The 27631-nt window shown below is 40.3% G+C and overlaps 1 protein-coding gene across 4 annotated transcripts in view; it reads right to left on the bottom strand.

Moving 5' to 3' along the window:
• Positions 1 to 487: 487 nt before the first annotated feature.
• LOC141273127 (uncharacterized) overlaps positions 488 to 27631 on the bottom strand; it is a 55681-nt gene continuing 28537 nt past the window's right edge. For 3 of the 4 annotated variants that reach the window (XM_073684558.1, XM_073684559.1, XM_073684560.1), the window contains 8 exons: positions 25174 to 25310; positions 24941 to 25087; positions 24731 to 24854; positions 20427 to 20516; positions 8769 to 9499; positions 7496 to 7622; positions 3598 to 3692; positions 495 to 1995 (listed from right to left, as the gene is read on the bottom strand). In XM_073684558.1, the coding sequence (XP_073540659.1) occupies positions 559 to 1995; positions 3598 to 3692; positions 7496 to 7622; positions 8769 to 9499; positions 20427 to 20516; positions 24731 to 24854; positions 24941 to 25087; positions 25174 to 25266 (2844 nt within the window). In that variant the 5' untranslated portion in view covers positions 25267 to 25310 and the 3' untranslated portion in view covers positions 495 to 558. Of the gene's footprint in view, positions 1996 to 3597; positions 3693 to 7495; positions 7623 to 8768; positions 9500 to 20426; positions 20517 to 24730; positions 24855 to 24940; positions 25088 to 25173; positions 25311 to 27631 lie in introns of all 4 variants that reach the window. The other variant, XM_073684561.1, reaches the window with a different exon arrangement.

The raw sequence follows: 27631 nt of genomic DNA on the forward strand, positions 1-27631 counted from the left end.
CTGTAATACATAGAAGTGAGAATTTTGTAAAATACTGTCCTTCAAAAAAGTCAGGAAGGCAAAAGACAGAATTCGGCAACTAATCTAATTTATCACGACCTTCCTTCATTGTACTTCACAAGAAAAGCTGTCCTTTTATTGTATGATGACATAACCACTTTTTCATATTTCTTTTACTCATACTTCTGCAGCTCATACAGGATAGCTCTTAATTCAAATCCCAATCATGGAAAAATAGATTCTTACATTTTAATCAACTTATATTACAATGAAAAAAAAAAGTAAAAATCTAAGTGCTTGAAAAAAGTTGACGATTTTAAATTCCATTAAATAAAAACTCGGAAAAAATGTGTAGAAGTAAAATTTCTTTTAAATAAGCATTGAACAACTTAGTTAAAAAGTTGAATAAATATAGCTTAAAGAGCCTTATGAAAAACCACATCAATAAGACTAAAATAGAAAAGTTAAACTAAGTCTAGATGACAGCTATTTCCAACAGTTCCTTCTAAAATGGTCAGACGTGTCGGACATTTACATTACAGTGAGACGTGAGGGACTTTACTCTTTTTTAAAGTCATACATAGGCTTGCGCTTTTTTGCCGGTTCCTCAGAAGTCAGGTACCGGTAGTTTAGGTACATGTTCGAGTTATGCTGTTGGGCAATCTGTGTCGCCAAGAAGCTTCTTTTATGAACAGGTAATTCCCCATATCTGCTGGTTGAAGGATGGGGTTGGATGCTGCTCACAATGGGTAGCCTTTCTTGTGATGGTCGTGTCAAGGTGGAATGGAAATTATTTATAATAATTCCTGACTTATGTTGCTTCATGTCCATGACAGTTGGCTTGTTGTTAAAGCTGTGTAAGTGATTTTGTTGACTTGTCGGTACCATTGCCGCTGAGGCTAAAGTGTGTTGTGTCAATCTTTCGGCTAGTCTTCTTTTTGTTATGTAGCCAACTTTCTTTTTGGACTCGGGCAATGAAGCCCGAATCTTCATAGTTGACATCATGGCTCGAATTTTTTGTATTCCTATTTTTGTCGACCTGTACCATTCAGAAAATGCTGGATTGTAGTTCACATTTGGTGCCAAATAAAATGGTGAATCTGGTGTCATCATGGCACCTGGCCTGAAGCTTTGATATTTTAAGTATGCATTTACTGGGTCACGGTCTGGAATATGTGGAGTTGCATATATCCTGGGTTTCAGTTGCCTTACATTCTTGCGATTTTCTAAAGTTTCAGTTTGCCGATCGGAATACTCTAAGTATTGGTTCCCTCTGGAATCGATTTTTAACTTGATGTCGCCCCACTGTAAGGCGTACTGCTCCTTTGTTCGTAATGCGAAATGAATGCCATTATTGAAGAATACCAAGTTTAGTAAACTCGTTGGATTATCTAATGACAGAGTTCCAGTCTTATAGAGATTGTTAATGTCGATGTCGGTTAATGCCTCCTGCCTGATTGGTGGATTGCTTTCGGCGATTTTTTTGAGAAATTTGATTTTTGCATTTAGTGACTGTTTTGTAAGTGGAAAATCTTTGCTGTTCCCATAAATGATTGTGTGGTTGTAGCTGTGTTCCTTCAAGTAACGGTCAATACTTCCAACCATACAGCGGAGGGTGTGAGGCTCATATTCATTGCCATCTTTGCGCTTCACCACCAGAATAAATTTTGAGAGCAGTGTATCTAGCTCTGTGTGAGGCATTTCTTCGATTCTTCTATTTTCGTTCATTTCACTCAAAAAGTTTTGTAGTGTCTGAATATCAGAGGTAGTTTTCCTGGCAGTGTTTATATTTTTTTGAAGTTGTCCGATTTGGACATGTTCTTGAGAAACAGGAAAGTTGAACTGGGACATCAGCTCACCTTGACAAAGAGGAAAAGTTTTTGCACAATTTTTTGTATTAACATTATCTAGTGTTGTAGTTCCATTATTAATGTGGCAATTAAGCATAGCTTGTTGATTGCTTTTATTCACTCGTTCTCCAGGCAGAACAGGAAGCTGTTAGAAACAAAAGGTGTTAGAAAAAATAAGACTCATCATATTAAAGATCTGTAAAGCGAAACCACACCGTATAACTGGTAGCAAGTGGTTAAAATTGAACCCACCATGGAGGTCAATGGCTGAACCACTGCATGTGAATGAAAATTTAGCTGTACTGGCTATTCTCACCCTAATGTACTGCTGAAGGCTTACTTAAAGGGATTGTCCAACTTGAGAACATTTTTTTTATTATTTAAACGGGATATTCTCATGTTTTCACTCTGCTTTAGTTAGCCAGAATGAAAATAAGCAAGTCTGCAATTGTTTGCTTTTTCCATCTGCTGTGGTTCTCCAGATAGGAGAGCTTTTATCTTACATAGTGTACAGCTGGTTTCCAAGGAGCTCGGCCTCTAGTTCCTGCCCAGACCCTGGCCAAGTCAGCCCAGTAATTACACTACAGGTAAGGCGTTCAATGGGCATTTCTCTTTCAGTTAATGAATGTCCTCGGCTGCAGATTATTATAAAGAAATAAACAATTCTCTCAGGTCCAGCAGCGAGTCTCCACCAATGCTTCTATTGTCTGGCATTGGCTAGGGCGCTGACATTACACTGACGGGCAATCAGTGCACTCAACAGATGTGGCAGTGTAGATGGAACATCCCCTTCAGAGTCACTGAGCTTATTGATAACTGACATGCTGTTGATGTGGCATCAACGCAAAAGCCAATGTCAGACACTGTGTGCATCAGCATAGACTAACATCTCAGCCACCTCTCTGCAGCCCATTGATCTTTGTACAGAAGTTAGCTGGTGACCTCCCTCCCCCCTCAGCTTTTTACAAGCTGCGGTTATAAATCTTGAAAAATCATCAGTCACCTCTAGAAGCATTTTCAAGAGCAGTTCTCTTAATATGGCTCTCACTTTCCTGAACAGTGTGCTTATTCAAGTGCCCTGTTACCTTTATCCATAAATATAATACTAGCAGTGTACACTCCAGAACAAACCACTGATAGCTGAATGTGTTACAGTAAAATTAGAAAAGTTCAGCCCTACGGACGTGCTAGTGATGAGAACTCTCACTCAAAAAGGAGTGCCTGCCCTCCATAAACCAGGAAATAAGGAGACTGCAAAACTGAGTGGATCAAAAGACTACTTAAGAATACCCCTTTAAATACATGTCTTGGGGATAAATAAAATATTTTTGCAATTAGTTTTCATAAAAAATGTTGCACCGTTTGAGTTTTACAGGCTTTTGTTTTCCTGTACATTCAACTGTGATGTGGTCTGCCCTCATAAATGATCTGAGAGGAGTTCAGAAAAGACAGATCGAAGATCCAAATTTTCCAGTAAGACCGTCAGAAGACCAAGCTCACTGACGGATTGTCCCTGAATAAATGATGCAGCCAGCAAAAGACAAGTGCAATACAGAGGCTATAGAAGGTAAACGGTACCATTTTTTTTAATGAAAACTAATTACAGAAACAGAATTTTAGCCACAAATACATGCATTTTAAAAAAAAATGTCCCCGAAGGTGGTCAAGATTAAGGCAAGTTAGCCTGGATGCTATGATAGTCAACGGCACGCTAGTGACGATTATTCTTTCTTGAGAAGGGATTCACCTGATAATCCCGAGATACACCGCCATCTACTTTTTTAGAGTGAGGATAAAATGTGCTTGGACGTTGCTCAGCAATCATTCTGTTTTTCATTAAATCTGTATAAAAGAAAAAAAAACATTTAGTTCAGCTTGACAACACCTAGGAAATCTATACGTTTTAGTATATTCACTTTTCATGTTGTGCACTGACAAATCTGTACCTTAAAACAGAATTTTGCATTTTTTGTGTCTTTTTTCCTTTAGGACATTTGTGCAAGGCTGCAGTCCAACATATCTGTTTGTCATACCTTGAGCATAATGTTTTTAAAAGGGTCAGTTATTCGGTCGGCTCTTTAGCCACCAAGTTGAACCCTGACGCAATTCCTTCAACAAAAAAATAAAATAAAATCAATTTGCATATCACTGTAAGGGGTCTCAATGGTGGACTCCCACAAATAAGAACGTGATGTCCTATTCTAGAGATTTCAGATGAGAATAGCTCTATATTGACCATGTCAATTGGTATATCAGCAGTTATTACCTCATAATTACATATTCTTCTTAAAGGGAATCTGTCAGTATGATCAACCCTCCTAAGCAGTCTATATGGGCGTCAGGTCACAGAAAATTGAATAAAATTATACCAGGATATCTGATGTTTTATTTCAGAGAAATTCACATTTTTCTTAATATGTTAATGTGCTGTTAAAATCTATGGGCCAGAAACAAAGACTAGTGCTATTCTTAGGATTCGAACATTAGGGGGCCAGATAGTCACGGCGGCAGAAGATATTCTAAGTGGCTTTCAAACTTTTATAAATCATTATATAAATCCCAAAGTGCCCATAATAAATTAGAATGTCTCACTTATTTGGCAGATCTTGATTTTCCCAAATTAAGTGTCACACAACAATCCCTTTTAGATGCAGACATCACTCTAGAGGAAATAAATGCAGCCCTGGCAGATATGGCTTTGAGTAAAGCTCTGGGCCCCGATGGCCTACCAATAGAACTCTACCATAGATACCAAAGGGTCTCGATGCCTCAGCTTCTAGAGACTCTCAGAGGCGATGCAAAGTGGTTCCTTGCCTGAATCCTTTTATGATGCTAATATTATTGTCTTAAAAAAGGAGGGAAAAAATCCTCTGGAGTGTGGATCATTTCGCCCTATTTCACTATTAAACGTGGATTACAAAATTCTTACAATTCTAGCCATGAGACTTAATAAGGTGATACTATCAGTTGTCCACCCGGACCAAACAGGCTTTATGCCAGGAAAAAACACTTCTATTAACATCAGAAGGGTACAATCAATAGCTCAATATAGCTCCCTGGTACCGGGAAATGACTGGGCCTCGGCTTCATTGGATGCGGCCAAGGCTTTTGACTCACTGGAGTGGCCGTTTTTATTTGTTTGCCTAGAGAAATTTGGTTTTGGCCCTAAATTTTGGGCCTGGATTCAAATATTGTTCGCGGCCCCCAAACCTAAGATAGTGATAAATAATACATCCTCCACATCTTTTTCGTTGGAAAGGGGAACTTGCCAGGGATGCCCGTTGTCTCCGGCTCCATTTGCTCTGGCAATTGCAATAAGAATATGATCATCTGAGGATATCAGTGGAATTACAATTGCAGACAGAACTGATAAAATTGGTTTATGGGGATTTTCTATCTTTGAGTATTCATGTAAAGCTTTGATGTGAAATGTTTGTACTCCTGCTTTATCCAAATGTTAAAACCTTTAATAAAAATGATTGTTCAAAAAAAAAAAAAATTGGTTGATATGCAGATGACATGATAATTTTTATGGACAAGGTTAAAGATACTTTTCCATATGTTATATCGACTATTGATAAGTTTAGTGAATATTCAGGTCTCTTTATAAATTGGGATAAGTCTTATCTTATGTCTCTGTCGCCCACTCCGAATGCTGATTTGGAAACGTTATCTCCTTTACCTGTAGTGTCATGTTTCAAATACTTGGGAATTATGATTGATAGAAATGATAGAGAGGACCTCTCGAGTAATATTCTCCCTTTATTAGAATACGCTAAATGTAAATTTTCTTTGTGGGGGAAATTACCGCTATCAGTGTCAGGAAGAATTAACTTAATTAAGATGATTTTACTCCCTAAATTTAACTATATATTACAACATAGTGCAGTACCGGTCCCTAAAAAATTCTTCACATCTCTTAACTCTTTAATGTCCACATTTATTTGGGGGAATTCCAGACCTAAACTCAAGTTATCTACCCTTCAAAGGCCTAAAGATATGGGAGAAGCAGCTCTGCCTGACTTCCATCTATATTATTTAGCAGGTCAACTAAAAGCGATCCGTAGTTGGATGCCTGACTTCCAGTTACCAAATTCTGAGAACTACTTGGCACACGTTTTAGGCACAGGTTGTTTACTGGGCTTTTTAGAATTGAATAAATCTACTGCCATTAAGATGTTACCCCTACATAGATTGGAGAGAACGGTATGGAAACAAGCAAAGAAAAGGATTGACTTTACACATGTTATAGCTGAAATGCCTATAGAAATGCCTATATGGGGGAATCCGTATTTTGCGACATTAGTGGAACATCCATCGGCCTCCTTTTGGATAGCTTGTGGGGTCTACTTTTTAAGAGACATTTATGAAAAGGTCTATACTGAGGTAATTTGAACAGGTGCAAAATAAGGTTCCAAGATCTCAATTCTTCAGGTACCTCCAACTTAGAACTGGGCTCAGCTCTCACTTACAGAATTTAGAAATAAATCAAACTATTTCCTCATTTCCCTTAATAGGAATACTTAAATCTCAGGGTCCACAAGGTCTTATATCCAGCTTGTATACATACTTGCTATCAACAGAGAAACCTTATTTTTGGCCAGGAAATTGTCGGCATTGAGATGGATGGCCAATTCACAGCCAACATTGCGATCTTGGATCGCATTGGTTAACTCAATCATCCCATTCGAAAAGATAGTATACCAAAACAGAGGTTGTCCATTAAAATTCTCCAAAATATGGGACTATTTGAATTCTTCGTGTCTTACGGTCTCTACTTAGGCAAAGGGTTTGAGCTGGGAGAGTAAATTTCAAAGGGATATGAGAACAAATAGAAAACCACAAGTTATAAGTGACAAATGTTGCTTATAGGGGCAGGCATTTAGGTCCATATATATTACGATGAGAGTCAATCTGAGCATGGAAAGGATAAAGACAGCAAAAGTTTGATAAGTTGTGGTTGAGGGTTCAAAGTTTGGATGGTATCCTAATTAGGTAAATACGCTTTTTCTCTACTCTTTATATAAATTCAGAAGATGCGACATCCACAGGGCAAAGAAATTATTCATATGCATGCGATAACCCATCTGACCAGTTTATTTTAATGTGTTCTCATCAATGTAAGAGCTGTAGATCTGTGTTGATGTGATGTCTCTGGATGTTTTCTATTACGAAATGCAATGTGTAATTGTTTAAAAAAAAATAAATCTATGGGCCGGTAATAGATCTCCCTGAGAATCTGCCTCCAGAGCTTATTTTAAATGAAAGGGGGCATTACCAGTGTGAGACATGTAAATCAGGAGTGAAGACTGTCAGTCATTACATGTATCACACTGGTAATGCAGCCTTTCATTTAAAATAAGTTATGGAGGCAGATTCTCAGGGAGATCTATGTCCGGCCGATAGATCACAACAGCTCATTTAAATATTAGAAAAAACATGGATCCTTCTGCAAAGAGATATCAGCTCGCAGATATCAAGGTATCACTTTATTCAACTTTCTATGACCTGCATACCAATTTATACAATTTAGGAGGGATGATCCCACTGATAGATTCCCTTTAGTTATGTTCAGAGCAAATTATCAGATAGGTTCATAAGAACACATAACAAACATATATTCTAGTAATAAATTGAACTCTTACCTGGGCGGATGTCTTCAGGATTTTCCTCCATGAAGATATCTCTTCCAGGTTCACCCCACCAAGAGGTCTCTTCCTCCCATTCTCCATCCGATATCACCTCAATTTTCACATCTTTTAACAACTCTTCCTAATGAGTGTAAAAATGTACCGTTACGCTTACAGTTGTATTTAGGAGTTTCCCTCTTTACGAGGATGTGCCACCACTCCCAACAGGTCCGTTCTAGTAAACTGTAGCAATTCACAATCTGTTATTATACCTATTACTCTGCTGTTCTTCCTGAATACAAAGTGAATGTTTCCGCTTACCTTGAAAAGGGGTGTCTCCACACACATTTTAATTATTAGCACCAATTGAGCACTCAAGGTGTAACGACCATTTGACAATTAATTCATACATTTTTAACAGGAATAACAGAGGAACAGCACAACACAGAGTTCTTAAACAGATGTTCCAGAATGGTTAGTTCCTGAGGAATACAAGTATCTACTAAAAAATACATGTCAGGAGATCTACCCAACCGAATTTTTAATTTGATATATGTGCAACAGAGTTCCTCTTTGCTATTATGAAGGCTAGAACTGACAGCAGAATACCAAATGGCTTTAAAAATGAAAACCGAATAAAAACACATGTATTTCAAGAGTAGAGATCTCATAGGAATCTATGAGTGCCAGTAACCGAACCGTTGCTGCCCCATATTCCCTACACTAAAAACACCCAAGAACTTTACGTAAATCACTAAAGACTTAAAGAAAACCTGTCACCTACAAAAGCACTATTCTATTTCCCTGGAGATTTAGTAGTAACCTGCAGGTAAATGGCATTTTAATCATGTTTGTCAGGGAAAGTGGAAGGCGGCTAAAGAGAGAAAATTAAGTTATATTCTCCCTGCAGTTGCTCTCTTCTTGTCAACAGGGTGGTGCAGGGGGGGCTATAACAGATACTGCTCACTTTACAGTAAGTTCGGCTTATCACTCCCCCTACTCCCTGATGGACAGCTTGCTTGTACATACATACATACATACATACATACATTACATACATTACATACACACACATATAAGCAGTATAGTGTGCGGTGGCTATAACAGCCTCCCGCACACATCCGATGACTGGAAGCGAGAAGCTGTAGTGAGAATATAACTTCACTTTCTTCCTGTTAACTGTTGTTCCAGTTACACAGCCAAACATGGTTAAAATATTTTCCTGCAGATGACATTTGACAACAGGGTATATTACTATGGAAAAAATATACTCTTCATTCTGCTCTACCTCAAAAAACTGTTGAACTCGATCATCTTCATATTTACAGTGACTTTGTTTTCTTGCCTTTTCCTGTTTACAATCCTTCCTGCTATAGTCTGTTTCCTTCTTACAATCTTCTCTGAGATTCTCCGCTTCCTCTTTACAGTTTGCCCTAGGATTCTCCGCTTCCTCTTTACAGTCCTGTCTGAGATCTTCCGTTTCCTCTTTACAGTTTACCCTAGGATTCTCCGCTTCCTCTTTACAGTCCTCTCTGAGATCTTCCGTTTCCTCTTTTTGCTCCTCTCCGAGATTCTCAGTTTCCCCTTTATAGTTCTCTCCAAGATCCTCCGTTTCCTCCTTAGAGTCCTCTGTGAGTTCATCCATACAGTTCTCTGTGAAATCATCCATTTCTGCCTTACAGGCCTCTATGAGATCGTCCATTTCGTCTTTATACGCCTCTGTGAGATCCCCTATTTCCTTCTTACAGTCCTTTGAAATATAATCAACTTCCAGTTTCCAGTCACAAGAGTTTGTCTCATCTTCTCCACTACCATCGGAGGCATAGTGACACTCTTCAATATTCTGTTGTGATACATATTCACTTTCTTCCATCTCTCTGTCATCAACTCCTTGGTTGTATGGTCGATCTCCATATTTTTCATCGCTGTCCTGCGAAAGGTCAAAGTCGTCCTCTGTACAATCAAGTGAATACGGTGGACTCTCACAAGTATCTGACATGCTTGTGCACCTTGAGTCATCTATATTGAAATGCAAAAAAAGAAAGATTGAATGACATGTAACCGCGGGCAGCTACAACTGACTGCCATAGTCATGCAATATTATTATCAACAAAAAGTCATTTACCAAAATCTAGATAACAAGAGAGACCAGCAGAAGGGGCAACTGCAGAATTTGAAAGGATATCCTGAAAAAACATCTCTAATATATAATTACCCACTAATCAATGAACCTAGAGAATCAAGAAATCAAAGTGTGCGGTCATGAGCAGCATTGTGCAGAAACAAAAATGTGATTAGATGATATGTCTGCACAGCAACTAAACTATTTTTATTTAAAAAATCCTCCAGGCACTGAAAAGTTATCACTTTTTGTAATATACAGTACTTTATTACCTTACTTTGATTACTTCCATCCCAAACGCTTTGCTGTTTCTAGTGCCCAGTACATGTTCCTTCAGTAGCTCCCCAACTGCTGCTCAGTCTGTGTGCAGGACTTTCCCTCTCTGTTGCCCATACTATACTAAGACAGAGGAATCCCCGTACATAGACTGTATATAGTGGAGAGATCTCACTGAGTGGCTTCTAAAGAAGCATGAACTAGCACTACTGCAGGGTAGTGTTTCAGAGGTTAGGATGCATCTTGAGAGTACAATATTGGAGCAATACTCAATGTGTATAAAAAAAAAAAGGGAGATTTGGGCCCTATTGGAGGAAGAACACTGGCAAGATATACTTGCAAGAACACCACAACCTTCCCTTAGCGAGGCTCATCGTGTTGTATTTTTATATGTACAGTGAGGAAAATAAGTATTTGATACACTGCCGATTTAGCAAGTTTTCCCACCTACGAAGAATGGAGAGGTCTGTAGTTTTTATCGTAGGTACACTTCACCTGTGAGAGACAGAATCTAAAAATAATAACTAGAAAATCACATTGCATTACCTGTATTAATTGCACCGGTTTGAACATGTTACCTACTGTATATAAAAGACACCTGTCCACGCACTCAATCAATCACACTCCAACCTCTCCACTATGGCCAAGACCAAAGAGCTGTCTAGGGACACCAGGGACAAAATTGTAGACCTGCACAAGGCTGGGATGGGCTACAGGACAACAGGCAAGCAGCTTGGTGAGAAGGCAACAACTGTTGGCACAATTATTAGAAAATGGAAGAAACACAAGCCGAGTGTCAATCTTCTTTGGTCTGGGGCTCCATGCGAGATTTTGCCTCATGGGGTAAGGAGGATTCTGAGCATTCTTATGGATAAAAATCCTGCAGAGCAAGCAAGGTCCCCCTGCTCACACAAGCACATGTCTAGACCCGTTTGATGTTCACCAATGACCATCTGGATAATCCAGAGGAGGCATGGGAAAAGATCATGGGGCCAGATGAGACCAAAATAGAACTTTTTTGATATCAACTCCACTCGCCGTGTTTGGAGGAAGAAGAAGAAGAGTACAAACCCAAAGACACCGTACCAAACCTTAAAGTATGGTGGTGGAAACATCATACTTTTGGCGGGTGATTTTCTGAAAAGGGGACATGACTACTGCACTGTATTGAAGGGAGGATGGATGGGGTCATGATTTCATGCAATCAAATGCAAATTAGTTATGTAAAAATGATACAATTAATACAGATAATGAGTGCACAGTAGAAAAAGAAAAGAAAACCTAACAGGTCTGTGAGAGCCAGAATTCTTGCTGGTTGGTAGGTGATTAAATACTCATTTCATACAATAAAATGCAATTTAATTTTTTAAAAATCATACAATGTGACTTTGTTTTTTTTATTTTTAGCTTCTGTGTACCTACGATAAAAATTACAGACCTCTCCATTCTTTGTAGGTGGGAAAACTTACAAATTCGGCAGTGTATCAAATACTTTTTCTCATGTGTGTAATATATAGTGCTGTGTCTTTAATAAGATCCAGCCCTTTCACATATCCTTTTATCTCAGTTGTACCATGTGCGAAACCACGTTGCACACCTGCATTTTGTTCTGACATGTGCAGTGGGTTAATTAGGATGCTGAATACAGTGGTTTTGTTCTATAGTTGTTCCTGTGACCTACAGGGTGAGCTATATTTAATTGTGATATTTTCACCTGGTGCACAATTGCACTCATCTGTACACTGTGATACTACAATTCCTTCACTTCCAGGTATTTTTAATGTATATGCACAGTCATATCTGTATATTCACCTTATATATGTATTTTTATAACATTGTAGAATCACCTTTCTAATCACTTTGCCTTTAAATATATGGCATTTGTATGCCATCACTGCTTGAGAAAGGTCCATACTTTAGAACCAAAATGTTGCCACTGCCACTATGAGCTAAAAAAACCCTGACCCTACTGCGAAGGCTTTTGGGTGCTGTGGTTAAGCTGATAAATAGAATTATACTGTGACTGTTGATCTTTCCCGCTTCATATTTTTCTTGGGATATGTTGAAGACCTCCATGCTTTTGAACCACACAACACAGCAGTAGTGCGAATGTTATATATGGCTTGAAAGCTTATCGCACAACATTGGATACGGGAACTTGCCAAGGCCAATTGGCTTATTTCAATGGAGAAAGGTATTCATCGTAAGAGACATACAACTGACAAATATGAGGCTTTATGGACTTAATGAGTTGGGGTCTGACCCCTTTATCTAGTTAGAGATCGTATACTGTTTTATTAAAGGTCCCTTTTTAATATTTAAAAAGATTGCGTCTTTCTGACCCAATGAACTGATGGAAACACAACATGACAGAAGTGATCTCCCATGCCCTTATACGAGTAGTTCAGTTTTTTCATGTTTAGGAGATTATTTTCTCAGAAGTGGTGAAAGGGATGGACTGTTGGGGTTGATTTGTTCTATTTTTTTCTTATACTTTTGAAATTCAAAAAAAAATATCTGAACAAAAAACATAATAAGGATGCAAAATTAGGTAATGAAGTACAATACAAACATGCATAGCTTTGCAATGCCTGAAAGATAATTAAAAAAAAAAAAAAAGTTTAATTAAATGTATTTTATTCCTCATGAGATAATCATGGAGCATCTTTTCTTACAACTTGAAGAATTTGGTTAACTGGATACACGATATAATACTGGCTGCAAAGCAGAATCATTATTTTAATTAATCTCCGTTGGGGAGATATTAGCAATCAAAGTATTTGCAGTTAATGAGTTTATTTTCGTTAAGTCCAAGTGTATATTATTAGAGCGTTTTCATTGGGGGCTTGTACTTTTATGATGTTGTCCAATCATAACCAGGTAGCAACACACAGGAGAAAAATAACACGTCCCAACAATAGCTCAGAACAGGTTTCTCAGTGTGTGACTTTCAGATAAGGTCACTATATTCAGTGGTGAAGGGCCAGCATAGCTGTATTTAGGTGTGTCACATAAGAAACACCTCAAATATCTCTCTTCCCCTCAAAGCACTGTCACCTCTGCTATACAATCCACCCCCAACACTGCCTGTCTGGAGAGGAGAGCTCAAAGATATTAGCAATGACACTCATGTGTGTTGTATTCATGGCAACTTGTACTCAACTTTGCAGAGAGATCAGGACGGTCTGTTATTATATATCACACTTAAGGAGGATGCTCTTTCTCCAGTGGGTTGCAAATTAAGATTGGGCTATGTCTACAAGGTAAAAAGTACATGCTCCCAGTGAAAGTTTTTCACTGGGAGCATGTACTTTTTACCTTGTAGACAAAGTTGAAGAAAGGGCTGGTTATTATAACTGCCTGATCTCTTCCAGTTTTAGGGATTTAGCCTCTTTCACAGCTCTATTTGGGCAGTTGTTATCATACATAACTGGATGTCTGGTCCTATCGCATCCCTCAAGAAAAAAAACATGTTGGCTGTCTTGACATATCTTTATTTTTAGCGAATACTTTAAAAATGGCCTTTCTGGAGCATGTTTACTTACTGTCGCTTTTTGCATGAATTCATTGACAAGCGGACTTACACAGTCTGACGCTGGCAGTGTGACCCTAGTCCAGTAGAAACCATAGAATTTGCTCCACACTCTATTGTATGACACAGAGTCTAACAAACATTTATTGTGGTACACAATTTGCAGGAGGCCTTCTGTTGTCTGTATCCACAACCTCCTTAACTACCAGTGACATTATTAAAAAAGGCTAGGAATATTACTTCATGGCATCTACTGTGAATTGTGTCATATTAAATGTTCTTTGGACACTTTGCCTCATTGACATGGTTAGATCGTTAGCACGGTTGAAAAAAGACACGTGTTCATCCAAGGGATGGGAAATGGGGTACAGGTACCACCAAAAGGCATGCTTCGATGTGCCCAAAAGAGCAAGTCTTTTCCATACTGTTCCATGATTTGTCCCCTATACAGAGTGAACTTTTTGGTCACCAGCTGTAGAGGGTGCCCCCATGTCTTGAGTTTTACATGTAACAACTTTTGACCATTTTTGTATGGGTTATCTATGACCAATACAAGTTAATCATGTTCCCCTTTAGACATCTCTTCTCAAGAATAAATACACTTAATTCTTTCAGTCCTTCCTCATAACCAAGATCCTCCATGCCCCTTATCAGTTCTATGGCTGATCTATCTATCTACACATACATATAGTACAGACCAAAAGTTTGGACACACCTTCTCATTTAAAGATTTTTCTGTATTTTCATGACTATGAAAATTGTACATTCACACTGAAGGCATCAAAACTATGAATTAACACATGTGGAATTATATACTTAACAAAAAAGTGTGAAACCACAGAAAATATGTCTTATATTCTAGGTTCTTCAAAGTAGCCACCTTTTGCTTTGATGACTGCTTTGCACACTCTTGGCATTCTCTTGACGAGCTTCAAGAGGTAGACCTAGAATTCCCATGGCAAATCTGACCGTCGTGAAAGTCTTTCTGGAAATTTCGGATTTTGAGACCGATTTCCTGCTGTTTCGTTAGAGGCAGGGAAGAAATCTGGAGATGAGAGTTTAGAAGTACTCCTAAGAACACCTTTTCGGTGCTTGGTTGGAGACTTGATTTTTCCCAATTGATTCTCCATCCTAAGGTTTGTAGGGTTTTGATTGTCTTTATTTGTTGTTGGAGAAGAGCGGGCTCTGATTCGGCCACTAACAATATATCGTCCAGATATGGTATTATAATTATGCCCTGTTTTCTGAGGAAAGCTGCAACCTCCGTTATTAGCTTTGTAAAAATTCTGGGAGCCGATGACAGACCGAAAGGAAGACAAGTAAACTGGAAATGATATACTCTGTCTCCTCGTTCTAGGGCAAATCTCAAGTACTGATGATGGGTCAGATGGATAGGGACGTGATAATATGCATCCCGGAGATCTAGGGTGCACATTACTGAATCTTTTTTGTATTAGAGGGATGCTGGACCTGATTGTCTTTATCTTGAATCTTCTGTACTGCTCTGAATGATTTAGGGGCTTTAGATTTATTACCGTACGTCTTTTGCCCGACTGTTTCAAGATCGAGAAGAGGGAGAAATAGTTGCCTAGTCCTATTTCCAAGGGAGGTACTTGTTCCACCGGACCTACAGACTCCAGGGTTATTACATCGAGCCAAAGGGCCTGAGAGAGTGGGTAATCTGAAAACGTTGTGGGGGAGGATGGGAAAATTCTATTTTGTACCCCTCTTTTATTGTGTGCAGAAGCCATCGGCTTTTTGTTATGGCCTGCCATTTTTCCCCAAAAAAACGAAGCCTCCCCACAACCCCCATAGAGTCAGGGTCTACTCTGAGGGCAAGAGAAAAACTGGGCTGCGCTATCTCTTCCCCCTTTTTTGTAGGACCATCTCCCCGTTTTACCTTTACCCCTATAGTCTGGTTTAGGGGACCGGGGGCGGGATTTAAGAAAGGGCTGATATCTCTTTTTTTTTCTTCGGGAAACCCTTTCTTTGTATCAGACGCCCTTTCCAGAATCTCATCAAGGACTGGACCGAAAACCTGGGAACCAGAAAAGGGCATAGAACAAAGCTTATTTTTTGAATGGCTATCCTCAGTCCAAGTTTTGAGCCAAATCGTGAGCCTTGCCGAATTGAATAGGACACTACTTCTGGATGTGAATCTAACAGATTCAGCTGATGTGTCAGCCAAAAACTGTGTCGCTATTTTTAATAATGGCAGGAATTCTGATATTATTTCTCTAGGGGTATTAGAGACTATGTGATTTGACAGCTCGTCTATCCATAGACACATAGACCTAGCTACAGAGGTAGCCGCTATATTGGTTTTTATAACCGCAGCTGATGTTTCCCAGCATCTTTTCAGCATAGTCTCTGCTTTCCTGTCCATTGGGTCCTTTAGACAGAAAGTGTCCTCAAAAGGAATAGACGTTTTTCTTGCAACTTTTGCAATGGGAATATCCACTTTGGGAACTTCCTCCCATAGTTTGATACCCTCAGGGTTGAATGGAAGCCGGACCCTAAATTCTCTCGGAATGGTGAGTATTTTCTTTGCATCTTCCCATTCCTCGAGAATCATAGCTTTAATGTTCTCATTAACTGGAAAGACTATTTCTTTGTCTTTTAAGGCCTGAAAACATTTCATCCTGCTTAGAAATGGGTACGTGAGTGTCTTCTAAATTCATAGTGCTCCTCACGGACTTTAATAGATCATAGTGATGAGCGAGCACTAAAATGCTCGGGTGCTCGACATTGGAATACTCTGGGCTTGTTGCTCAGGTCGAGCACCCATGTAAGTCTATGGGAAACTCGAGCATTTTTCTGGTGGCCCCCCCCCCGGCGGTCTGCAGAAGGTCAAAAATTGCCCAAAACGATGGGAACGGTGCTCAATTAAACGTCAGGCAGGCAGAATATATAGGCAGACAGGCAGGCAAGGTATATAGGAGGGTGCATGAAAAACATAGCAGGGCACTTGGAACACACTAGTGCCCTCCGATTTTCATGCACCCGTTCTCTTTAAAAAAGCCGGCCGGCAATTCATCAGCGGCATACACCGGTACCCGACAATTTAGAACAGAAAGAATAGAGCATCACACATAGATTCGATAGATAGAAACATGTCAGTCACATATATAATATGTACAGTGACAGTGTTGGTTACTGTACTTGTCATTTAGTGTTAAAATAAAGGATTTATTAAAAGAAAAATTGGAGTAGGGTTCCCCGTAATTTTAGTCTCTAGCGGAGGTTAAGCAGAAGGCTGGGGCAGATGTTTGAAGCCTGGGAAGGGGGTAATACCCACAGAGCTTCCCAGGCTACTAATATCATCCCCCAGCTGAATACCTAGCCTTTACCAGCTATTAAAATGGGGACCCCCCCCCCAAAAAAAAATGACGTGGGGTCCCCCCTATTTGAATAGCTAGCAAAGGCTAGGCAGACAGCTTGGGGCTGTTATTAATAGCCCAGGAAGGGTGCCATGAATATTGGCCCCCTCCCAGGCTAGAAACATCAGCCATCAGCCGCCAATTCTGGCACTTAGCCTCGCTCTTCCCACGGCCCTATAGCGGTGGCAGTGGGGTAATAGGGCTGGGGTTGATGTCAGCTTATAATGCCAGCTGACTTCAAGCCCAGGTTAGTAACGGAGAGGCGTCTATAAGACACCCCCATTACTAACCCCATAGTCAAAGTTATATTAAAAACACAAACACCCAGAATAAAAGTCCTTTAATTGAAATAAACACACAATTCTTTAATGTTCTAAATTAAACCATACTTGCCATCACGCCCATTCCAGCTGAAGCCAACGATCTCCTGCAATAAAAATAAAATAATAAACCAACCTCATCCTTACCTTTCCATGGTTCCCAGGACGGCTCCAGCTCTGCTACATTCACATGACAGGCTGGATCGCAGCAGAAAGCTGCCATCCAGCCTGTCATCCCGCAGACACTGAGAAGCGCCATTTCTGGGGCGGCTGATGTTTCTAGCCTGGGAGGGGGCCAATATTCATGGCACCCTTCCTGGGCTATTAATAAGAGCCCCCAGCTGTCTGCCTAGCCTTTGCTAGCTATTAAAATAGGGGGGACCCCACGTTATTTTTTGGGGGGGTCCCCCATTTTAATAGCTGGTAAAGGCTAGGTATTCAGCTGGGGGCTGATATTAGTAGCCTGGGAAGCTCCGTGGGTATTACCCCCTTCCCAGGCTTCAAACATCTGCCCCAGCCGTCTGCTTAACCTTCGCTAGAGACTAAAATTACGGGGAACCCTACGCCAATTTTTCTTTTAATAAATCCTTTATTTTAACACTAAATGACAAGTACAGTAACCAACACTGTCACTCTACTTATTATATATGTGACTGACATGTTTCTATATCTAATCTATGTGTGATGCTCTATTCTTTCTATTCTAAATTGTCGGGTACCTGTGTATGCCGCTGATGAATTGCCGGCTTTTCATGTTTCACTGTGAGCACTGTTCCCATCGATTTGGCCAATCACTGTAATGCCACAACCACCATGGCTGTGACATTACAGTGAGTGGCAGACAATCCCTGCATGATTGGAGCTCTAAATAGTGCCAAACATGCAGGACGGGGACCAGAGCTCACGCCCGAGCATCTCGAAAGTACTCGGCGAGCTCCGAGCATCTCGAGTATGGAGATGCTCGGGCGAGTACCGAGCAGGGGCGAGCATGCTCGCTCATCACTAATAGATCATCTATATGTTCAATTGAAAACATATATATTTTCCTTTCTTTCGAAGGTATTTGGAAGAGAGTTTCTTCTTCTCCTTCCTGACTCTGTTCCAAGGAGGAATCCAGATATTCCCCTTCCTCAGATGATTCCTTCATTTCTAACCTAGGTCTTTTATGGCGGGAGGAGGACTGTACAGTCTGGGGTATCTGGGATGTTTGGGCGGGTATGAGTTCGGAAATCGTATTTCTAACTTCCTCCCAGACCATAGACCGCATGTCTGTTAGAAATGATCCCTTCTCCTCCTTAAGAACTTTAGCGATGCATTCCTTACAAAATTGCTTTTTATAGGAATCCTGTAGTTTAGAATTACATGATATGCATCTTCGTGATTTTTTAGAGGATCCGGATCTCTGGGTTCCTCTATCCTATTTTAAGGGAGACATGGGAATATTTATTTAATACCCAATTCTACCTGTTTTTAGTGGATCTGATGGATTTGAGGTAGAAAATTACTTAGACTACCCAGGGACTCAGATGGGGCTTCTAACCTTACAAGGATAGACTCCATTGTGTCAGGGAGTGTGTGCACAAGGGTACCCTTTTAAAGGGTCTTACCTGATCCAGGTGATGTAAGGCCCGCACTCCATGACAGCCACTGCAGTTTCCTTGCAGGGGTGTCTTCCTCTGCTGCCCAACATTCGGAGTGCACTCCACCATGGAACGCACGACAAAGGGGCACACTTCCGGTTCTGCGTGCGCTCCACCCTGGAATGCACGCCAACTTCCGGATCGCGCGCGCTCCAGCGAGTCATCATAGTGCGCCCCGGAAGTAGCGGTGTCGCTCCAGGGCGCCTGCGCAAGGCAGTCTCCGGCCGCTCCGGATGTTCGGCCGGCGGCCTCGCGATCTCCTGTCCCCGTATCCAGAAGAAGGGCCAGGAGGTTTTAGCGTGGAGACCACCAGCGGGCAGCAGGATGCAGCCTAGAGCCCTGTGTACGAAGGGTGCGGCGCTGTCGGGAGTCCTCTCCATCGACCCAGCTGAGGGACCCTCAGTGGGGTATAAGCGCAGAGCCTCTTGACCGGGGGAAGGGAAGAGGTCAGCCCCGCCGATCCACCCTGGCTCTCAGGTAATTGTTCTTTTGTTGTTTGTCCTCTCTGACAGTGTCCTGTCCTGCTAGGGACAGGAAAAACACTGAGGGAGGGTTTTTAACCTCATGTGTTTCCTGTCCCTAGAAGGTCAGAGGAACTACCTCCTGTTGTGCTGTCATGATGGACAAACTGGTAAAATTATCTAATTTATACAATGTAATTTTCTTGTTTTTTCTTCATTGGATATTCTATCTCTCAATGTCAAAATTAACCTACCCTTAAAACTGTAGACTGTTCATGTCTTTGTCAGTGGGCAAACTTACAAAAACAGCAAGAGATCAAATACTTATTTCCCCCACTGTACATGACAATATCCTGCGGGCCTTAGAAGCTGCTGACTGACATTGTATGCTATTGTTTAGTCTCTGATTTAATAGTGGTTGCAGAACTATTTATTCATTTTAAATTGAATCTCTCCCTTTGCGGAGATATTAACAATCAAATAATTTAGTACCTAATGAGTTAATTTTCATTAATTCCAAGTGGGTGTTATTTTTTCTTAAGGGATGCAATGGGACCAAACATCTAGTTAAGTATGATAACTGCCCAAATAGAGCTGTGAGAGAGGCTAAATCCCTAAAACTGGAAGAGATCAGGTAATTGTAGTAACCAGCCCTTTCTTCTGATGGAAACTGTTTTTGAACATGTCTAGGATCTACTTGGGCAGCTGAATATTTTATACAAGATATCAGTTGTCAAAAAAAAAAATTTCTGACAATGTTTGTAAAGGTAAACTCATTTTTTACTTCCTCGCAGGCTGTGAATTTATACATATCAGAAAAAGACTGTGGGGGGAGGGGAGAGTCGCCTAGAGTACTAGTCTTAATTTTGCAGATCCGGTGTATTATGTTTATACTTAGTCTAGTCGTCTCACTGCCAAACAGGATTCTAAGCATTTATAAGCTCAAGTAATAAATGATCTATCTAGGTGTAGGGGGTAGTGGGAAGATGCAAAGTCAGAGTAGCTGATTTATTCCTGGAAATGACATGTCTTAAAGCAAATCCAAACACAGTAATGGTTCCACATTAAAACATTAGCTTCAGATCTGTATCCGATCATTGCCGGTTTAAAAATGTCCATATGTAAACCAAACAGTAATTGCCGTAGGTGAATATAAGTAAGCTTGTACACTGGCGATCATCGCTCGTTACAGGCACATTATCCCCTGACTCTTACCCTCTAAAGCAGCGCATTCCTGGTCATTGATGCTCGTGCATGGAGGAACGGACTTCAATGCTTCACATGTATCCGCAGAGGTTATGTCCACTATCAATAGAGAAAACAATAACCAGAGTAAAAGGATAGTCCTTACATACTGTGACTTCAGAAATCAGAGCACCAATATACAGTGCTCTTCTCTGCACATATGATGCCAATTCGGCTTATTTCAGGACGACCATATCTTTTAGGAAATCCTTGACAGCTGTCCCTCCATACTGTCACACCTGTGCACACGGTGCAGCTAAGGGCATGTGCACACGATCTGGAGCCACTGCGAGTTTGACGCTGCGTGTCTATGCAATGTCAATCCCGCTGTGGCCAGATGTTACAGCATAGTGGATGGATTTGTAGAAATCCCATGTTCACTATACGTATCTGGGAAACTGCGGATCACCCGCGGACACTGACATGCAGCGCATCTTTCCAGACCGCAGCATGTCAATTTCTCTTGCAGATCCACATGTGGACTTTCCCCATAGACCTAACCTCTATGAGGAAAGTCTGCAAATAAAAAAAATAAATAATAATAAATGGCACCGCTCATTTGCATAATGAGCGGAAGCCGTGCAGCTATCCCGGAGCGTCGAGGCAGCAGGCTGGTATGCATCGTGGGCACATACCCTAGTAGGTACTCGATCATCAGTAGTTTCAGTAATGCTTCCAACACTATTACTTTTTTTCTTTTGGTTGTCAGCTGCAGTGACCAGTCCTCTCCATTATGTGCAAAAAGCGAGAAGTCGTTGAAATTCATGAGCTGGTGCTCACCCTACCACTCATTTACAGTCTTTTCCTTATGCATGGTATGGGGGTCAGATTAGAGGTGGCTGGGCGGTTGGAAACACAGCTCAAGAATATTAGGAGTCAAATCCTTCAGTCAATAACTAGGGATTTTATGAAAACAAAAAGGTGAAAAAAAAAAGTAATAGCAGTTTAGAATTGGGCAAAGTGTAAATGTCTGGCATCACGTCTAAAAATTATATGCAGTATAAAAATAACATTTACTAGCATATGATAAAAAAGCATAGTAAAAGGGGGAACTTCCTACGTATTTCCAACTGAATACCCTTAGGCTATGTTAACACATCATGGTTTTTCAGCATTTTTTATGCTAATTTTCAGCTGCGTTTTACAGTCTATGAGACTGCAGAAATCTCATGCACACATCATGGTTTTTTTGTTCAGGATTTTGTACTTTGCATGGCTTTTAGAAATAGAACATGTCACTTCTTTCAGCATTTTTTTCACCGTTTGTGCCAAAACTAGAATGAGATTATTATTTTTTTTTTTTCACTGAACTTTATGTACATGCATAAAGAGACAAAAGGACAGTGAAAAAAAGACACTGAAAAACGCAGCAAAAAAGCAAGAAAATCCTGAACAAAGCTCCTGGCAAGATATCAGGTTTTGCTGCAGAAAAAAAAAAGCAGCAAAAACGCAATGTGTGAACATAGCCTTAATAATAGCACTAGGTCTATGGATATAGACTCCGTTTTATAAGACTAGAGGCAGGAAAAAATGCAAGAATATAATGAGCATACATTATTGCAAATATTCAAAACTTCTACTACTTTTGTCCTTCTAGGTCGGTGTGCAATGAAGCTGGGTGTGCGTTCTCCAGTTTCATAGGCATACTTGCATGTCCGAGGAGCACAGCCATGCTCAGTGTTCTCCTTCCGGGTATTGTCTTTGGTTGATGGCAGATTACATTGTTACGATGTGCTCCCGCATTGCACCTAAGAAGCTGGGGAAAGTAAACCCTGCTTCATTGCACACTGTCACGAAAGGAAGAAAGAACAACGCATACCCAAGATTTGCAAATAGCTGGCAATGATGACGACTCCTACAAATCGTGTATCACTTCCACATGAGCGTGAGAACATGATTAGCGGGATGACTAGTCTGGGCAAACAAACGCCCCCTCGACTAGTCTGACAATAATTAGCATATCACAAACAGATTTATAAAAAAAATGTTGTGCCATGTAGTGTAATCAAATATACATGACAAAGAGCTTTTTAGGAAACAAATTAAGATAAGAATAAGTACATGATGGGGGTTTGGGTGTAAAGCCCCCGTCTCACATAGTGATATCGCTAGCGATATCGCTGCTGAGTCACGGTTTTGGTGACTCACCAGCGACCTCACCAGCGATGTCGCTGTGTGTGACACTTTGCAACGATCAGGCCCCTGCTGTGAGGTCGCTGATCGTTGCAAAGTGTCCTGGACCATTTTTTGGTCGTTAGCCTCCCGCTGGCCAGCACACATCGCTGTGTGTGACCAGCGGGACCAACGATCTGGCTGGTAACTATGGTAAACATCGGGTTACTAGGGGCACGCGCGCACTTAGTAACCCGCTGTTTACCATGGATACCACTCTGCTACGGTGCACGGAGGCTCCCGCGCACCGTAGCAGAGTGGTATCCAAGGTAAACAGCGGGTTACTAGGGGCACACGCGCGCTTAGTAACCCGATGTTTACCATAGTTACCAGCCTGCTCCTGCTTGCAGCAGGCTGGTAACGGGAGCAGGACATCGTGGAACGATTCTTTCCACGATATCGCTGCTCCCCTGATCGCTGGTGAGCCTGCCTGTTTGACAGCTCACCAGCGATGTATTAGCGATGCAGCAACGATCCCTGACAGGTCGTATCGTTGTCGGGATCGCTGCTGCATCGCTTAGTGTGACGGGGCCCTAAGGGGGAGCAATCAGGTGCCCTATAATGGTGCAAATATTTACAAATTGCATCACACATTCGTATCATAGCATCTGGTGTAACCAGAAACAGCATATTAACATGCGCAGATCAATTTTAAATTGCGGCAGCACTTTTGTAATTTATGTAATTACGTGTAACATCCAATATATCGGACATATATCTTGCCCTTTAAGAATACATATTGCAGAGTATATCTATGATGAACAGAGCACTACTACTTGCTTATCTGGCGCATCACAACATTTTTTACATGTACATGTTAGTGACTGACGTCAGTCATCTGAGGATTAATGCCATTGAGAAAATAGCTCAACCAAGCAGGGGAGAAGATCAATGCCGTATGCTTCGGAACCGAGAAGCTTTGTGGCTCTTTAAATTGGAAGCACGCATGCGGACAGGCATGAATAGATAAACCGACATGATGTACATCATTAATCTGTTTATGATTATAGATTCTTCAATACGGATATTGGATATAAGGTTTAAATATTTAAAATAATTTATGGTCATTATATCTCAAAATTATTTCCTGCCTTATAAGAGTCTATAACCACAGAACGCATAGACTAGTTCCCTGGACTTTTTCTAGTATGCTTCTTTTTTCAATTATATATTTCTACCTGTTTTTAGTCTGCATTTTTTATGTATGTGATGCCAGACGTTTACACTTTACTTGGATCTCTCCTGCTTGAAACAGTGGTCTGTGCACCACCCATAATTGGAAGTTCACTACCATCGATTTACTACTTAGGATGAGCTGAAGATATTTTTCGTCTCTACATCGCACTGTAGAATTGGGGTATGTGTCACTACTTAATGACAGTTTTGTTTTGTTTTTTCAGCTGCAAAGGATACACATAGAATATGGAGTGGAGAAGTGTGAGCATGGACTAGACTGGTGATGTAAAAGTTACATCCCAGGATAACTGTATAGTTTGGGCTCTGATGAACTGGTCAATTACAATATTTTATTTTTAAATCCCATTAAGGAATTAAAAATTTGATCTACAGGATGCTGGTATAATACCCTGAGGTACTTCTGTATTGCATAGTACTAGGCCCTGCCAAATGACAATGTATAAGGTGGCAGATCTAAGTGCAATTATTACACCCCTAGCTGTGTCATAGCACTCCTCTGGCACTTTGTGATCAGATCGCTGGAGGGTCAATTGGGGGACATAGGGAGGGTTATTTTCAATCCCATCATTGAGCCAGGAACACAGCTGTTTAATATAGCTATGCTCCTGTTCCTGATCAAGTGGGTGCACGAACAAAATGACCAGGACAAAAATGTACAACACAGAGCGGGAAAAAGAAACCAACTTATATTTGATCAAATTTCATTAAAGGGTTAATGGTTAATGGGACATTTCATTTGAGTGTAGTTAGTTTCAGATATTAATGAGGGGGACTTCTTGGTCCATCACTAACACATGCCCCAATAGATCATTTAACTGCACATTTTCAGATCAGAAATACCTTTACGGAATTTTTTTTGAAGATGCTTTAATTGCAAAGATCTAAATTGGGGGGGGGGAAATTACCAAGAGAAGGGGCGGTTTCAGGATTTTCCATCATGACATTCTTGTACAGATCCATGTGTCCTTCTACATACTCCCACTCCTCCATAGTGAAACAGACCATGATGTCTTCACATCTTAACGGCACCTGACGTATAATAAAACCAGAATTATCATCTAGAAACCTCTCTCACTGTTACTATACAATGTCCCAGCACTCCTTGTAGCACTCACCTCTTCAGTCAGCAGCTCAGTGATCTTCTTGGTGAGTTCCAGGATCTTCTGATCATTCTTCCGCTCATGTGCCCACGATGGAAGTTCCGGATCCATTATGGACTTAAGTGACACATAATCTCCAAATTTCTTGACAAGTGTATATTCCTATAAATAGTTGTGAAGGACATGAACTACTATTCACTACATTTTAGAAGGTAAGAGGAATAACTGGGTTAGAGAGAATCCCTCACCTCACCAGTCAGCAGACAGATGATCTCCAAGGTAAGCTTCAGTATCCTCTTAGTCACATGATTCCTGTCCTTGTCCATTATCAGTGGGCACATAAGATATCTTCAGGATGCACCTTCAGATGTCTTCGAGCCGACCCCTGTGAACAGAAATTTGTCACTTAAGGATGAGATAAAATCCTCCTTTGTTACTGTAGGAACATACCAATAATTTTTTCATGAAAGACGTTTTCTTGGGACAACATATGTACAAATGATTAGAGGAACATTTCCTTCCTCGGATGGAAACCAATCTGAGAGCACAAGTGAATTCATTCTACTCTCTGAGTCAGGAAGAAACTATTACGCTATGTTACTTATGACTGTTGTATATGAACCTCTGAATAGTAAAGCAGCGCGGGATATGTTGGCGCTATATAAATAAAGATTATTATATTACAAGTAGAAACCTCAAGCTACAATCTAGGCCACTGTTCACATAGTGTACTATATGTAGGAAGGAAGTCCGATGAAACCTGCCTCACATGCCACCTTATCAGCATACATAGAAAAAAAGAATATGAAAAGCCACACCATGCCTTGCCGCTGATCCATACTGCTGCCAAACAGTGTAAAGAGTCCAAGAAAAAGGAATTTTGGATCGGTACAGAAGTAAAAACAAAACTCACTTTTATCTAATTCGTTAAAAACAAGGAAAAGGATATCCATGGTTAAAATAACTTGCGATTCTTACATGTTTCAGGCAATGCTGCCCTCTATGACTAAGGACAGCAAGGCCTGAAACGCTTAAGAATCACAAGTTATTTTAACCATGGATATCCTTTTCCTTGTTTTTAACGAATTAGATAAAAGTGAGTTTTGTTTTTACTTCTGTACCGATCCAAAATTCCTCTTTATCAGCATACATAGCCTACTAAATTCTGTATTTAGTATACATTTTTTACATTATCCATGTGTGCAGAAAAATACAGCAAAATATACTTTCCTATACCGTTTATATAGGCAAAAAAATAAAAGTGATGCTTTACAAATACTAGCCTGGTGGATGGAGCCTGTTGAATACACAGTTTTTGGGTCTGTTCACAAATCACAATCTATCAATCTTTCCTGTTCCATTGGAAAGAGAACATTTTTCAAGACTGACATTTCAAATGCCAATCTTCACAAATGTTTGTAGAAAACCTCATTAAGAATCAATGGGGTCTTAGTTTTACTTTTTCTTATTCTATAAACAGAACTGCGTTTATGGATTTGATTCTTTCCAAAGATGAGGCTGGTAATATTGTTACAGCTACTCATTTCAAGAATGTCAAATCTTAATAGTCATCTAGATATTTGGCAGGTTCAAAATAATTGTACATACAAATTTTATATTAGTTTTTTTTTTTAAACTGTAACAGATCGTTTGCCATTTATCTGCTGGAGTGTGATTGCAATCTTCAATATGTTGGGAAAACAATACAACCCATCCACTGCCGAATTAACAAACATAGGTATAATATCAATGAATTGATATACTGTGATTTAAAACACCATTCTATCTAAACATTTTTTTTTATCAGAACATAAAATAAAAATTCAATGAGTTTACATCTGACCATACTAAAACAGATACCTGATCATATAGTGCCAAGGGCGATAAAAGTATCCTGCACTGCTGATAAATGACAAGCCACGATGAAATGAAGAATTGCTGGTTTATAGTCAACGCGTTTCAGAGTCACACAGACTCCTTCTTCAGGACAAACCATAATGTCGCTCCATTGCGGCTCATTTCGCAGTTCATATAGCGCTGCACATTGTGGTCTATAAGCACATTGTGGTCTATAAGCACATTGTGGTCTACAGTCATGGCCAAAAGTATTGAGAATGAGACAAATAGTAATTTTTCCAAAGTTTACTGCTTCATTTTTTGTAATGGCAATTTGCATATACTCCTGAATGTCAAAGAGTGATCAGCTTAACAGCAATTACTGTACTTGATAAGTCAATATTTGCCCAGAAAATGAACTTTAACCCCCAAAACACATTTCAACATCATTGCAGTCCTGCCTTAAAAGGAGCAGCTAACATCGTTTTAGTGATTGATCCATTAACACAGGTGTGGGTGTTGATGAGGACAGGGCTGGCGATCAGTCATGATTAAGTAAGAATGACATCACTGGACACTTTAAAAGGAGGCTGGTTCTTGGTATCATTGTTTCTCTTCAGTTAACCATGGTTATCTCTAAAGAAACACGTGCAGCCATCATTGCACTGCACAAAAATGGCCCAACAGGGAAGAGTATCGCAGCTACAAAGATTGCACCTCAGTCAACAATCTATCGCATCATCAAGAACTTCAAGGAGAGAGCTTCCATTGTTGTCAAAAAGGCTCCAGGGCGCCCAAGAAAGACCAGCAAGCGCCAGGACCGTATCTTAAAACTGTTTCAGCTGCGGGATCGGACTACCAGCAGTGCCG

The sequence above is a fragment of the Phyllobates terribilis genome, unplaced genomic scaffold, assembly GCF_046119375.1.
Source record: "Phyllobates terribilis strain yellow unplaced genomic scaffold, ASM4611937v1 Scaffold_5__5_contigs__length_657084704, whole genome shotgun sequence".
NCBI lineage: Eukaryota > Metazoa > Chordata > Amphibia > Anura > Dendrobatidae > Phyllobates > Phyllobates terribilis.